The sequence below is a fragment of the Acytostelium subglobosum genome (genome assembly GCF_000787575.1).
Source record: "Acytostelium subglobosum LB1 DNA, scaffold: scaffold15, whole genome shotgun sequence".
In the NCBI taxonomy this organism is placed as follows: domain Eukaryota; phylum Evosea; class Eumycetozoa; order Acytosteliales; family Acytosteliaceae; genus Acytostelium; species Acytostelium subglobosum.
The window spans coordinates 210,037-222,745 of NW_012236518.1; the positions used below are offsets into that span (position 1 = coordinate 210,037).

General features: G+C 43.9%; 7 protein-coding genes across 7 annotated transcripts; 4 read left to right on the top strand and 3 right to left on the bottom strand.

Annotated features, from left to right (window-relative positions):
- Nucleotides 1–20: 20 nt before the first annotated feature.
- SAMD00019534_074500 (hypothetical protein) lies at nt 21–779 on the top strand (the record flags this gene model as incomplete). The annotated part of the gene is made up of 2 exons (XM_012897147.1): nt 21–185; nt 252–779. The coding sequence occupies 2 exons, from the start codon at nt 21–23 to the stop codon at nt 777–779; spliced, it is 693 nt and encodes a 230-aa protein (XP_012752601.1).
- Nucleotides 780–2,003: 1,224 nt separating this feature from the next.
- On the top strand, nt 2,004–3,595 carry SAMD00019534_074510 (hypothetical protein; the record flags this gene model as incomplete). Its single annotated transcript, XM_012897148.1, has 2 exons — nt 2,004–3,500; nt 3,578–3,595. The coding sequence occupies 2 exons, from the start codon at nt 2,004–2,006 to the stop codon at nt 3,593–3,595; spliced, it is 1,515 nt and encodes a 504-aa protein (XP_012752602.1).
- Nucleotides 3,596–3,919: 324 nt separating this feature from the next.
- Nucleotides 3,920–6,375, top strand: SAMD00019534_074520 (hypothetical protein; the record flags this gene model as incomplete). Its single annotated transcript, XM_012897149.1, has 6 exons — nt 3,920–4,093; nt 4,158–4,635; nt 4,715–4,986; nt 5,067–5,306; nt 5,412–5,726; nt 5,791–6,375. The coding sequence occupies 6 exons, from the start codon at nt 3,920–3,922 to the stop codon at nt 6,373–6,375; spliced, it is 2,064 nt and encodes a 687-aa protein (XP_012752603.1).
- A 56-nt stretch (nt 6,376–6,431) lies between these two features.
- SAMD00019534_074530 (hypothetical protein) lies at nt 6,432–9,150 on the bottom strand (the record flags this gene model as incomplete). The annotated part of the gene is made up of 5 exons (XM_012897150.1): nt 6,432–6,869; nt 6,933–7,648; nt 7,713–8,157; nt 8,230–8,413; nt 8,483–9,150. The coding sequence occupies 5 exons, from the start codon at nt 9,148–9,150 to the stop codon at nt 6,432–6,434; spliced, it is 2,451 nt and encodes an 816-aa protein (XP_012752604.1).
- Nucleotides 9,151–9,893: 743 nt separating this feature from the next.
- On the top strand, nt 9,894–11,368 carry SAMD00019534_074540 (hypothetical protein; the record flags this gene model as incomplete). Its single annotated transcript, XM_012897151.1, has 7 exons — nt 9,894–9,914; nt 10,015–10,142; nt 10,209–10,278; nt 10,379–10,545; nt 10,623–10,740; nt 10,808–11,004; nt 11,089–11,368. Coding segments are annotated over 7 exons (981 nt in total), but the record flags the coding sequence as incomplete, so codon positions are not given.
- A 142-nt stretch (nt 11,369–11,510) lies between these two features.
- SAMD00019534_074550 (hypothetical protein) lies at nt 11,511–11,693 on the bottom strand (the record flags this gene model as incomplete). The annotated part of the gene is made up of 1 exon (XM_012897152.1): nt 11,511–11,693. A coding segment is annotated over one exon (183 nt), but the record flags the coding sequence as incomplete, so codon positions are not given.
- Nucleotides 11,694–11,980: 287 nt separating this feature from the next.
- On the bottom strand, nt 11,981–12,640 carry SAMD00019534_074560 (hypothetical protein; the record flags this gene model as incomplete). The annotated part of the gene is made up of 2 exons (XM_012897153.1): nt 11,981–12,460; nt 12,548–12,640. 2 exons carry the CDS (start codon nt 12,638–12,640, stop codon nt 11,981–11,983), a joined length of 573 nt encoding a protein of 190 aa, XP_012752607.1.
- Between the last annotated feature and the right edge of the window lie 69 nt (nt 12,641–12,709).

Sequence of the window (12,709 nt, forward strand, 5' to 3'; positions counted from 1 at the left end):
CATGACCATGAAGTGAACAAATGTCAACATTACAATTCTTTAAGGACATTGTAGAGGATGAGGCTATGAAGCCTTTGTTATCCAATGTCGCAGAGATAGTATGTTATGGTATTGGTAGTCTTGCATCATCCAAGAAGTGTCAAGAACAACTATCTCTAATCGTAGCACTGAGGCATCACTTCAAGGTATGTTTGGTCAACATCAAATTTGATTGATTGAATGATTGATCTAACATTGCGGCGATCATTTAGATTGATTCACCAATGTATATATTCGATCCAGTGATGTCAGAGAATGATGTTAAGCTGGTGGCACAACTTGGATTCACAATGATCACAAACAATGAAGAGGCAAAGAGAAAGGTGGCGATGAAGGATGGACCAGCATCAGAAGCAGGAAGAGGCATTACAATATTTTACATGCCCTTCTGTTCAAGGAAGTTATACGATAACTTGTTATGGGCCAATTGGTCATTGGATGCACTTCAACGATGTTTCATCATGGGCAACAGCTTCAATCGATATAATGAGTTCCATCTGCCGCCACAAGAGTCGTATCGACCCTACAGCTACACGTCCAAGGCGTATGGACACTATCAAGAGCAGATGTTCCCCACCAACTACCCGACCAACCTGTACACATTCCATGAACTATCATTCCACTGGTTCACACCATCCCATCTCCAATCACTGGACTCAAACTATTGGCTGTCATGTCCTGAGCCCCCATCAATCACTGATGATCCAGAGGTGGTCTCTGCCTCCTCTCAGACCCAATGACTTTACTTCTCGTCAACTAAATCCAATGGATCATTAATTATTAATTGTAAATCAAACTTCATCTATTAACTGATAGATAAATAATATTTATTTTTAATTATTAATAATATTATAATATTTTTTTTTATTTTTTTTTTATTTTACAAGAAGTGACTCCTTCACAGGACTTGATTTGCTAGCAAACTTGGCACCTCATCCCATAGCAACTCTATTTGCGGCCGTCACTACGTTCCTCCTCAACAAGTTCAACAAGTGAACAAGTACCGATCGCTCATGAATTTGCCAGCATCAATATCACCAGTGAAGGTAGCAGCGACAGTACAGAGGGACCTGATCCCAAAGCACCAAACCAGTTCAACTATCAACTAATACAGGACATGAGGGACACACCAATCGACAAGCGAGGTCTTGTGATGAAACAGATTATCGATGAGACAGACCAGGCAAGGTTGTTACAATCATTGCCATCATTAAAGTTCGTCTCAGTCAGCGGCAGCACAACCAACAGTATTGGCGTTTCTCAAGGAGTACTTTGATGACGGCCTAGGAACAGCACAACTACGTACACCTCTAAAGGAAGGGAAGAACAAGGACACTTTGTTTGATAGCATATACCACGAGGCACACCAGCTACACAAGCAGATGAAGACGGTGGCGGAGCACAGCGACCGTCTTTCGACGCTGACAAAGGACTGTATGATTATGAGATTGAGAATCTGATGGAGTCATATCATAAGGATGGATTCGAGGGCGTCATTGCCAGTGACGAGTTGGACAAGTTGAAGGCCAAGCATCTACACTACATATCTATATTACAGTGATAACTTTGACAATCAATAAAACATTCATTCATTTATCTTTAAAAGTCTCTTCCACTTAACAAGATATATCAGTTTGGACCCATGAAGATGTTAAGTCTTGATAAGCTTAATATGACTTAAATCGAAACATAACTTCAAACTACCCATCATCAATTATTCAGTGCACTCATAAATCTTGATCATAGATCTTGATCATATATCTTGATCATAGATCTTGGACATTCAAAACGATCAATCAATCAATCAATCAATCAATCAATCAATCAATCAATTGGATCACACAACAAGGATGTCTCTTACATCACTACCTCATCACTTGTTGTTCAATATCATATTGAATTGTTGTGATCAGTATAGATGTTTGGATGTGCCTTTGGCATTTGGTCAGCAGACACTCAATCGAATGTCATCATTGTCCAAGTTTATCAATCACAACGTACTACTACGCTATGGTCTGCTCAACACGACGTTTGCAATCAACATCCTACCACTGGTAACTCAACATCTCAATGTATACATCTCGTCCACCAACGAGTTGCAGCTTCTATTCAATGTGGCACGACGTGGCATCACCTCTACGCTGCTCACCGTCGCGCGACTACACTGCAAACCGATCCAATACCAATCGGTCACGGTCGACTTCTCGGTGGATCCCAAGGACGCGCCAGAGATCGTCGCGCACCCGCTGAACATACGCACGCTCAAGCTGACCAAGACGCAACAGCCCTACTTGGACATGCTGCTGAGCGCGTCGTGCGACTCATTGGTCGAGCTGGTCGAGTCCTCAACGCTGGCCAATCAGCGCCTGCCATGCGACTTACCCAATCTCCAGACGCTCAATCTCAAGAACCAGCCTCCTCCAGCAATTGCTATACTCCTCCACTCCAGCCCCATGCTCCTCACCACCATCCGCGTGCTGGACATCAGCTTCTTCCATGGCGACGATCTGGTGGTGAACCTGCTCACAAACAAGTTCCTCCAGCTCCAATCGCTGTCGGCCAGCGTGGCATTTGGCGCGATCGTCGACTACATTGTCGCACACAACACTTTGGAACATCTGCGATATAGTGGCCTGCCGAGCACCATCCCCACGAATGAGTTTGAGCGATTGATGCGATTAGATCGCTCGCGAATGAAGTCGCTGCACACATACCTGCCGACGGCGGCCACGATCACATTCACACCGACCCTGCTCGCACAACTAGAGTTGGTGCGCTTCCTCAATGCGCCCAAGCCCATGTTTGACGCGATGGTCTCGAGCTCGGTAGCATTCACTCGCATACGCACCATCTCTTTGAACTTTATCGCGGCTGACGAGCTGACGTCCGTGGCCAAGTTCCTTAAGCTCTGTCCAAACATCCACAAGCTGTCATTGTTCACCAACTCGTCACTGGCGGATCTTGGACAGGTCGCGCGGGCATTGACGCCACATCACACGCTGGAACACCTGGAGATCAATGACTTTGTGGAGCAAGAGGCGTTGTTGGATGATATTGTGTTGATGGCACGAGCATGTCCACGACTGACCTATCTCGGATGTGGTATCGAGCTACATCGCAATACAATGGACTCATTGATCGAAGCCATTATCCAACATCCCAACACGATCAATGGCATGGTACTATCACGAGCATCCCCCTCCAACCTACTTCGCATCATCAATCATCCCAATATCAACATCATCAATGTTCGAATGACCGATGACATTGATGAGAATGAGTTCAAACTAGTGTTGGATGCACTGTCTATCACAGAGTCAAACACAATGTACATTAGCAAGCTGTGGTTGATGTTCAAGATTGATTCCGATGCGATGTTGGAGTACTTGATTGATAAGTTTAGCAATAGATCAATGACAAGAGTACATCAAATGGATTTGAATATTGATATTGGTATCAATGTTAGTGGACCTGTTATAATAGAGTTGTTTAGGACAGTATTGACAACAACAGGATTATATCAATTGACGAATATTAGATTGAATTTACCAAATGATCAACTACATCCAATATGTTATGGTGATCCTATACTCATGCCACTTGCCAGTGACACCATTACAATAAGTTCAACAAATGTCAATAGTGTCAGTATACATACAAGTTCAAATGGATATAAAGTGTATCTGTACAAATAAACATCCAAGTTGTAGAATACCTTGGTTTGAGTGCAAAGGGGGGAATTTGAAGGTTCTGTTGCGGAATCCACCAAAAAGTTGAATCTCGAGGCAACACTGTTTTGTCAAACTAACAACATTCATTCATTCATTCAATGATTGATTGACAGAGAGTGTAATAATAATAGAGATAGAGACAAGAGATAATGAAGTGTCTTATAATACTTGATCCAGAGAATAGTGAATGCTTATATGTCGAACATAAGAATGATAGTATAATAGCACCACAATTCCAGACCATCATCAACTTTATCAAACAGACCATCGGACAACGACCTCAATTCATCAATGCCGGCAAGATAAAGATTGTCTTCCAATATGTATGTATCCGGTGTTCACAATCATACCCCAAACACATACTCATACTCATATTCAATACATTAGAATGATAATATACATATATCTTTAAAGAGTTCACCAAAGGTAGAGTTACTTTGGTTTGTGTTGGTGTCGGATGATGATGATTCCGAGAGTTTATTGAGAGCAAGGCTGAATCTACTCAATAATCTTTATTCGATGGTACTTGGCAATACATTGATAGACAGGAGGAATAAGAAACAGGTGGATATGCGAGCGCTCAGGAGAAAGATGTCACAGATATCCGCGACGGTCAATGCAATATTCGATGAGTCGCAGTCGGTGCTGTGTCAGGCCTACGAGACATTGGACCTCAATGAAAAGATCAGACAGCGTTGTATCAAGGACATCACCGACCTGATGGAACTATTCCCCAAGGCCGTCTATGCCATCGTCTACGTTGGTCAGAAGCTCGTCACCTTCCACTGCAAGAAGAAGCCACATCTCCAAAACATGGATCTATTCCTACTATCACTCTATGCTCAGATCCAACTCAAACCAAGAGGTATTTATATTGTTTGATTGAATATGGAATCATCCCGATCACTTTCTCACTCACTCAATCAAATGATCAAACGAAACAGAGAGATTCGTGTTTAAGATGGAGGAGAGAGAGGTGAGCACACCATTATCGATCGCCAATGAGATATCTCAGTTTGAGAATGTGTCACCGAGGAATGATCATGGTAGTGTAGATAGCATCAGTTCCCCGATACAGATTGGCGAAGATGGATTGAGTGGCGAGGACGACTTTGAGACTGCTCCAGAGGACTTTGACGAGAATACCATATCCCTGGCCAAGTCCATCATCTCATTGTTGGATGACATTGGAGGTTCATCAATGAACAAGTCAATGGTATGTGATGCCGCCGCCAGCATCCTTCACTCAATCAATCAATCACTCACTCAATCTCTCAACTCAATCACTCCAAATAGAAACAAAAGATATCATCAGAGTTCTTGAAGGATGGAGTCAAGCAGAGTAGCTCAAGTGATGTTGTTACATTGCTCAATCATTTCTTGTTGGCCGTTGGATTCTTGGACGAGAGCGCGCCAAAGGACTTGTACACTACAATGACAGAGGACGCCGTCAAGAGATTCCAGCGCGACAATGAGCTGTCAGAGACTGGCGAGGCCGATCCCCAGACCACCAAGCAACTCGTCATCAAGACACCGGTAGGATATTCAGTACAAATGCATCATACCTTTGTAAGCAAGACAAAGTTAGGATAGCCCTAAATCATCACCTTTGCATTTCTAACCTGTCCCCTCCTTTTGTAGTATCTACATCGTAAGAAGTCCCAGCCACCTCCACCATCAATCGATCTCAGTCAATCATTCAAGGACATTAGTTTGGGTGGTGGAAAGAGACCAGAGGACAGCCACAGCAGCAGCAGCACGAGCAGCAGTAGCACAGCCAACAATGCAAAGAACAATATCAACAACAACAACAACAATGTTGAGGTCGACGACTACAAGCTATCTAAGTCAACCTTTGAGAAGATATACATCAGGAACACAACTGGCACTCCCTTGTTTGCCTACTGTGCCGAGGTCCAGAAGAACAGTTTCCTGATCCTGCTCAACAAAGAGATGGTAAGATCACTCCCAACCAATCAACGATATCCAATCACTAATCCATCTTGGTACACACTTATAGCACAAGGAGGACGAGGAGAAGGAATTGGCATTCTTGGAGAAGTCCAAACAGATACTTTATGACAAGTTGTTCAAACAGTTGGGAGGCTTCTTGTTGACAAAGGAACTGAGCAACTTGGTGATATCTCGATTCAATCATATTCCAGGCTTGGTGCACTTTATCTTGATCGACCGATCATACCACCGCATCAAGGCTCCCAACATCACACCACTCAATGGCAACAAGTACCAGACGGCCAACGTCAACATGAAGGAGCTGATCCGCAAGAAGGTGTGGTCAATGTACAGTTACTGCTACCATCAGTTGGTCAAGAAGAACTTCACCTACCAGATTCTCAAGGACAAGGACTTCCAGTACAGCTACAAGCTGTGGATGGATGACGACGAGAGCCAAGAGGTGGAGCGCGAGGCCACCTCGCCCACCTCCGAGAAGATCTACCTGGACAGCATCAAGAAGTACTATCCACAGCCGGTCAAGTGCATGGAGTTGCTGACACTGTATGTCGGCATGATCCCAATGTCCCTCATCTACAAGAATGATCGTGTGTTGTGGGCGCTACTATTTGACAAGGAGTCGGCAGAGTAATGTTGCATACCTTGCAACAAACCATTCCAATCATTACACAAGAATTGTATTCAAATTTAGTTGTCTGTTTCCTTCGTCGTTGACTGTTGCTGCTCCGACTGCCGTTGTGATTGATTGGTTGTGCTGTCCTGTCCTTTTGGTTGCAACATATGAGCCTTGTCTGGGAATGCAATCTCAAAGACATCGCGATACTCTGATGCATACTTGATGTCGATGCCCTGTTTGATGTAGTCTGGCAACTCTTCAAAGTCGATCTTGTTGTTGAGTGGTATGATGATACCTTTGAGGCCTGATCGCTTGGCTGCGATGGTCTTCTCCTTTACACCACCAATAGTGTACACCTTGCCAGTGATTGTGATCTCACCAGTCATGCCCAGATTGTTCACAACCGGTGTGTTCATTGCCAATGACAACAAAGAAGTGACCATCGTGACACCAGCCGATGGACCATCCTTTGGTATGCCTCCTTGAGGTGCATGCATATGTAATGAGTTCTAAACATGCAACAGTGTTAGTCACATGATTGATAGATTGAATGAATGAATGGACAAACATACCTTCTCAAAGAACTCGTTGGTTGGGTCGATTTGGTAGAGGAAGTTCTTGGCATATGTGTAGGCAATGTTGGTGCTCTCGGTCATGACATCACCGAGCTTGCCTGTGGTCCTCAGACGAGGTGCACCACCGCTGTTCTTCTCTGCTATAGTTTCAATGTACAATGTCGATCCTCCTCTGGCCGACCACGCCAGGCCATTGACCACACCGATTGGCGTGACCTCGTAGTACCTATCCGAGGCGTATGTTGGTATGCCTAGGTAGTCCACGAGGTTCTTCTCATCAATGACAATGTTTGGCGAGCCGTTGACCAGCTCCAGTGCAGACTTTCTCGCAATCTTCTCGACCAGACGCTCCAGCTCTCTGATACCAACCTCTCGACTGTAGAACTTGACCAACTGTTTGATCACGTCCTCGGTGATTGTCAACTGCTCCTTCCTGATGCCACAGTCCTCCAATGTCTTGGGAATAACGTAGTTCTTGACAATTTGTATCTGCTCTTCCTCTACGTAGCCAGAGAGATAGATCACCTCCATACGATCAAACAGTGGACCAGGAATAGTCTGATCTGTGTTGGCTGTGCAAATGAACAACACTCTAGACAAATCATAAGGTACATCCAAGTAGTGATCCATGAATGAATGATTCTGCTCAGGATCCAACACCTCCAACAATGCTGATGATGGATCACCATTTCTCTTTCCAATCTTGTCAATCTCTGATTGATACCAGTTGTTAGTTTAATTGAATGATCGTTTGATTGAGCCAACAATATAACATACCATCGATGACAATGACTGGGTTTGATGTTTGAACGGTCTTCATGCATTGGATTAGTTTGCCAGGCATTGATCCGATGTAGGTCCTACGATGTCCTTTGATCTCACTCTCATCGAATAGACCACCGACAGAGAATCTGTAGAATTGTCGTTTCAGACATCTTGCAATGGACTTGCCAATGGAGGTCTTTCCAGTGCCTGGTGGACCGACAAAACATATGATCTTGCCCTGTACCGTGCCCTTTAGATGTCCAACCGAGATGAACTCCAATATACGTTGCTTGATATCTGTCAAACCATAATGATCCTGATCCAAAGTCTCCCTTGAGTACTTCAAATCAAAGAACTCTGGTGAGTACACTCCCCAAGGGAGATTAGTCAACCAGTCCAAGTAATTCCTCGATGAGTTATACTCCATTGATGATGGATCGATAGTTGATAGCTTGCTCTAGAGTAATGTGATTGATTGATTGATTGAGTAAGTGAGATATGATCATGGGGACATGGACATTTAACTTACTATCTCATCCTCGATGATCTTCTTTGTCGTGTCGTTTAAAGTGAGCTTGGCTAGCCTCTTTGTGTACTTCTGGACGACCAACTCCTTCTCATCAAACTCGACTCCAAGTTGTTTCTTGATCGACTTCAATTGCTCATTCAAGAACAACTTCTTCTGAGACACAACCTTGGCACTCTCAATATCTCTATAAGTATGATTGACCAGTCAGTCAGTGGAACTATCCCATCAATCGATGACATGCAATGATACATACGAATAGATACCTTGTTGTATCTGTAATAGGTTCTCTTCACTCTTGAGCATGTTGTGGACTAGGTCTAGACGTTGGAGAATGGATGGAGTCTCGAGTATCTCTTGACATCTCTTGGGATAGTTGAGTCCAAAGTAGTTGACGATCGATGAGATGAACACTTCGGCATCCTTGACCGGTGCAATATGTTTGTCATAATCAATTGAAAGATTACTCTTGTAGCTCTCTGGATATAATGAGTTGAACTTCTTCACTGTTGTGCCAATCTGTTGCATCTTGGCCTCGATCTGAGCGGTGAGCGCATCACCCTCGACCACGGTGCCGGCGTTTGAACCTGCTACTGCACCTGCTGCACCTGACCCTGAGGTGGTGGCGGCGGCTGTCGTTGGACTGGGATGGAACTCCTCGATCTTGAAGAAGTACCTGACCCGGCGTGCGGCGCCCTCGGCCAGCAGCGACTCGGCCGTGTCGACGATGCGAATGCGCTGCTTCACTTCAAAGTAGTGATAGCCAAACACCGTGGAGGAGATCTGCGCCAGCACTCCAATGGGATGTACCTTGTCCAGTGTGTTGTGATCGAGTGGCATATCGGCCGGGATATCAGAGCGATGCTCCTCCTTCACCAAGAACAATCCGACAAAGATCTTTCCCGATGCATTTGGTATCAGCATATTGGTATAATGGCTTGACAAATGAATCGGACCCTTTGATCCAATAAAGTGAATCGATTGCGATGGATACACCAACACTTCATTGTTGATTGGCATGTCCTTGTCTGTGTTCGCGCAAGAGAGCGAGCGAGGGAAGGGAGTATGTTAGACATGATGTGGCGTGACTTGAGTGTGTCCGCGTGCACGTTACCTTTCTTGATCTGCTTGTCTATCCTTGTCAAGGCTTCTACGGCTTCATTATTTATGGTTGTGATGTCATCGATCTTCATTGCCTGTGTTGCAGGCTTATCATTGTTGTTGTTGTTGTTGGCGCCACCGCCACCTCCAGTTGGTGCACCACCGCCTCCCTTCTTTGTACTCAAGTATCTTGGCTGTCCAGTTATTGTCGATGCAACATTAACATTGAAGTTGTTATTAACATTGTTGTTATTGAATGTGAATAATGATTGAGTGGCAGCTGACAAACAAGCATTATGATTGTTTGATGATAACAGTAATGAACATGTCCTCCTGCTGTTGATCAACAACAATCTGTTCATTCTCTACTCTCTCTCTCTCTCTGTATCCAGTCTATCTATCTGTCTATCTGTTATGTGATTGAATGAAAGATTGAACATCACCATTTGGTCTAACACGTGGCAACTTCTCGAAAATGAGTAAAAGTGAGGTGATTCACCACCTTTACTTCATTTCATTTATTACATTACTATTACATTACACTTTACAAATAAACATATAAACACATGGAGCAGGAACCTGCATATGTATGTTCTTCAAAGCATGGTATTGTAATACATGAAGGCTAGGCTACTGACCCATTGTACCCTTACCCTTACCCTTACCCTCACCCTCACTATCAACCAGGTTCACGGCAATCCATTTGCCAATCTACCTAGACTTAGCAAGACGATTGCAGGTGTACTAGGATTCTTTCTATTCATAGGTGTTGCATTCCCAGGTACTGTTGAGTACTTCTCAATCAATGCGTCATAGTAAGTCGTTGAATGAATGAACCATGGTCCAATCACTCACTCACTCATTCATTCAATCTCTTTCAGTATTGCCCCTCCACGCTTCTTCCTTTGGACACTATTTACAGCAGGTCTATATGAGGAATACCTTATATCAGTATGGTCATCATCATTCACTCAATTCATTGACATGGGCAACTGACAAAGTTAACTCACTGACTCACTCGCTCATCATTCATTCATTCATTCAATCATAGGGTCTTATCAATATAGCACTTCTACTTATGTTTGGAAAGTACTTGGAGCCAATATGGGGCTCAACAGAGTTCCTCAAGTTCATTGCAGTGGTCAACTTGGCATCAGGCGTCGCCACATTCTTCTTATTCATATTCCTCTATACCATATTCGGAAATGAGGTACTCTTGTAAATGTTAATGCTTCAACTGCCCATGGTCATGTGACAACACATTGCTGACCATCATCTCTTCCCTCCTCTCTTAGGTTCAAAACAAACACATGTGGATTCTCCGGCATCATCCTTGCATTCTCTGTAGCCTTCAAACAACTCTCACCTGATCTCCCAACACAACTACTCTTTGGTGGTACTGTTAGAGCAAAGGTATGAATGACCCATCACTCAATCAGTCGACTCACTTACTCATACTTGAATGTACCCATCCATCCAGTTCCTCCCTTCGATATTCATATTGGTCAATGTTGTGTTTGCACTGCTTGGATTACAATCACGCACTCAATTGCCATTCATACTATTTGGTGCATTGTTTGGATGGATATACCTGCGATTCTATCAGATCAAGGGTGGTGTCAAAGGTGACCTCAGTGATGCATTCTCATTCGCCACATTCTTCCCTGATGCACTACAGTAACTATCCATCATCCTCCATCTCCCCATCATCATTGCCATCACATGTTGTTCTAACTCCATTCCATCAATCACGTGTGATAGACCACCAATCAAGATTGTATCAAACATAGTGTATAAGGTATTGGTCAAGGTTAAGTTGTGTCCAAATGCAACTGGAAGGGATTCATCAGTGTTGCCAACTTATAATACTGGAGCTGGATTCCAATCTGGTTCATCTGGATTGGCTGCATCATCAGTTGACATTGACAGGAGAAGAGCATTGGCAATGAAGGCTTTGGAACAAAGAATGGATATCCAACAACAACAGAATCAACTACAACAACAGCAACAGCAACAGCAGCAACAACAGCAACTGGAGGAGTAAGACGAGACCGTCGAAAAAAGAATAAACGTGATTAAGTGAGTCGAGTCAAGTCAATATGCGATTGATTGATGATGATGTACAGCTAAATAAGAATGCATTGCATGATGGGGAAAGGTTTATATATGTATAAAGAAGGTTAGGTTGGTTTGGTTTGGTTTGGTTGATGGGGAAAAGAGGTAAGAAGCAAAAGGTAGTTGTTGGTGACGGCTGGACACGCTTCAGGTTTGTCATCGTTGTCGTCATCATCGGTCGCAGGTGATGATTGATCGTTTGATTGTTTGATTGAATAAATGGATGGTTGATTGTTTGATTGTGATGTGATTAGTGTAAGTGATTGTTGTCATTGTCGTCGTCAACATGGTGAATAGGGGGGTTGTATGTGATTGAGTGATGGGATGGATGATCATGGGATGGAAGGGGGTGGAGTCGATAGTCCACCAATGTTAGAGTCCAATCCAATCCAATCCAATCCAATACACTTCAATTGCAATCCAATGGAATGATTCTAGGGGGTCCATGACCCAGAGTCCAGTCCAATGATTGAGTGAGTGAGTGCGAGGTATTACTTGGGATTGAACGAATGATCATCATCATCGAATCCTTGATTAACTATAGTCCAATGGGTACAGTTCGAGTCATAGCGTTCTCTAAAATCCACTTTATCGAGTCCTCTATGCCGACCTCAGTGTCGAACGAGGTCGGAATGCACTTCCAGGGAATGTTGAGACGGTACAGCTCCAGGTAGTTCTCCAGCTGCACCGGCGCAATGCGTCGTTTCAGGTCCTGCTTGTTGGCCAGCACCAGGAACACGCTGCTCTCGATGACGTTCTCTGTGAGCAGCAGGTCGATCTGCTCCTTGGCCGACGAGATCTGCAGGAAATCCGACGAGTCCACCACAAATATTACAACGTCGCATGCCATCAGGTAAGGCTTGTACGACTTGCGTATGTAATTGGGATATAATAGGTCGCCTGCAAACACCTCCCATCCCTTGTAATATATAGACTCCATATTCAATCCCATCGACACTATCACTGACTCTATACTCTTCTTTGATGATGAGTCTACAAACTTGTTCAACAGTGTAGTCTACATTCATTCATTGTTTGATTGAATGAGTATGTGAGTGAGTATGATGAGTATGATCAGCTGATCAATCAATCATGGTATACATACCTTTCCAGAGTTCTCTAGACCTATAATGCCAAGTTTGATCATTGATCCCTTTGGCAGTTCGGGTAGATATCCTTTTGAGAATATGCCACCCATCCTCGCTCTGTCTCTGTCTTCTGTCTACTCTCTGCTCTCTCTCCTCTTTTGAAGTCTAGTCTAGTCCAG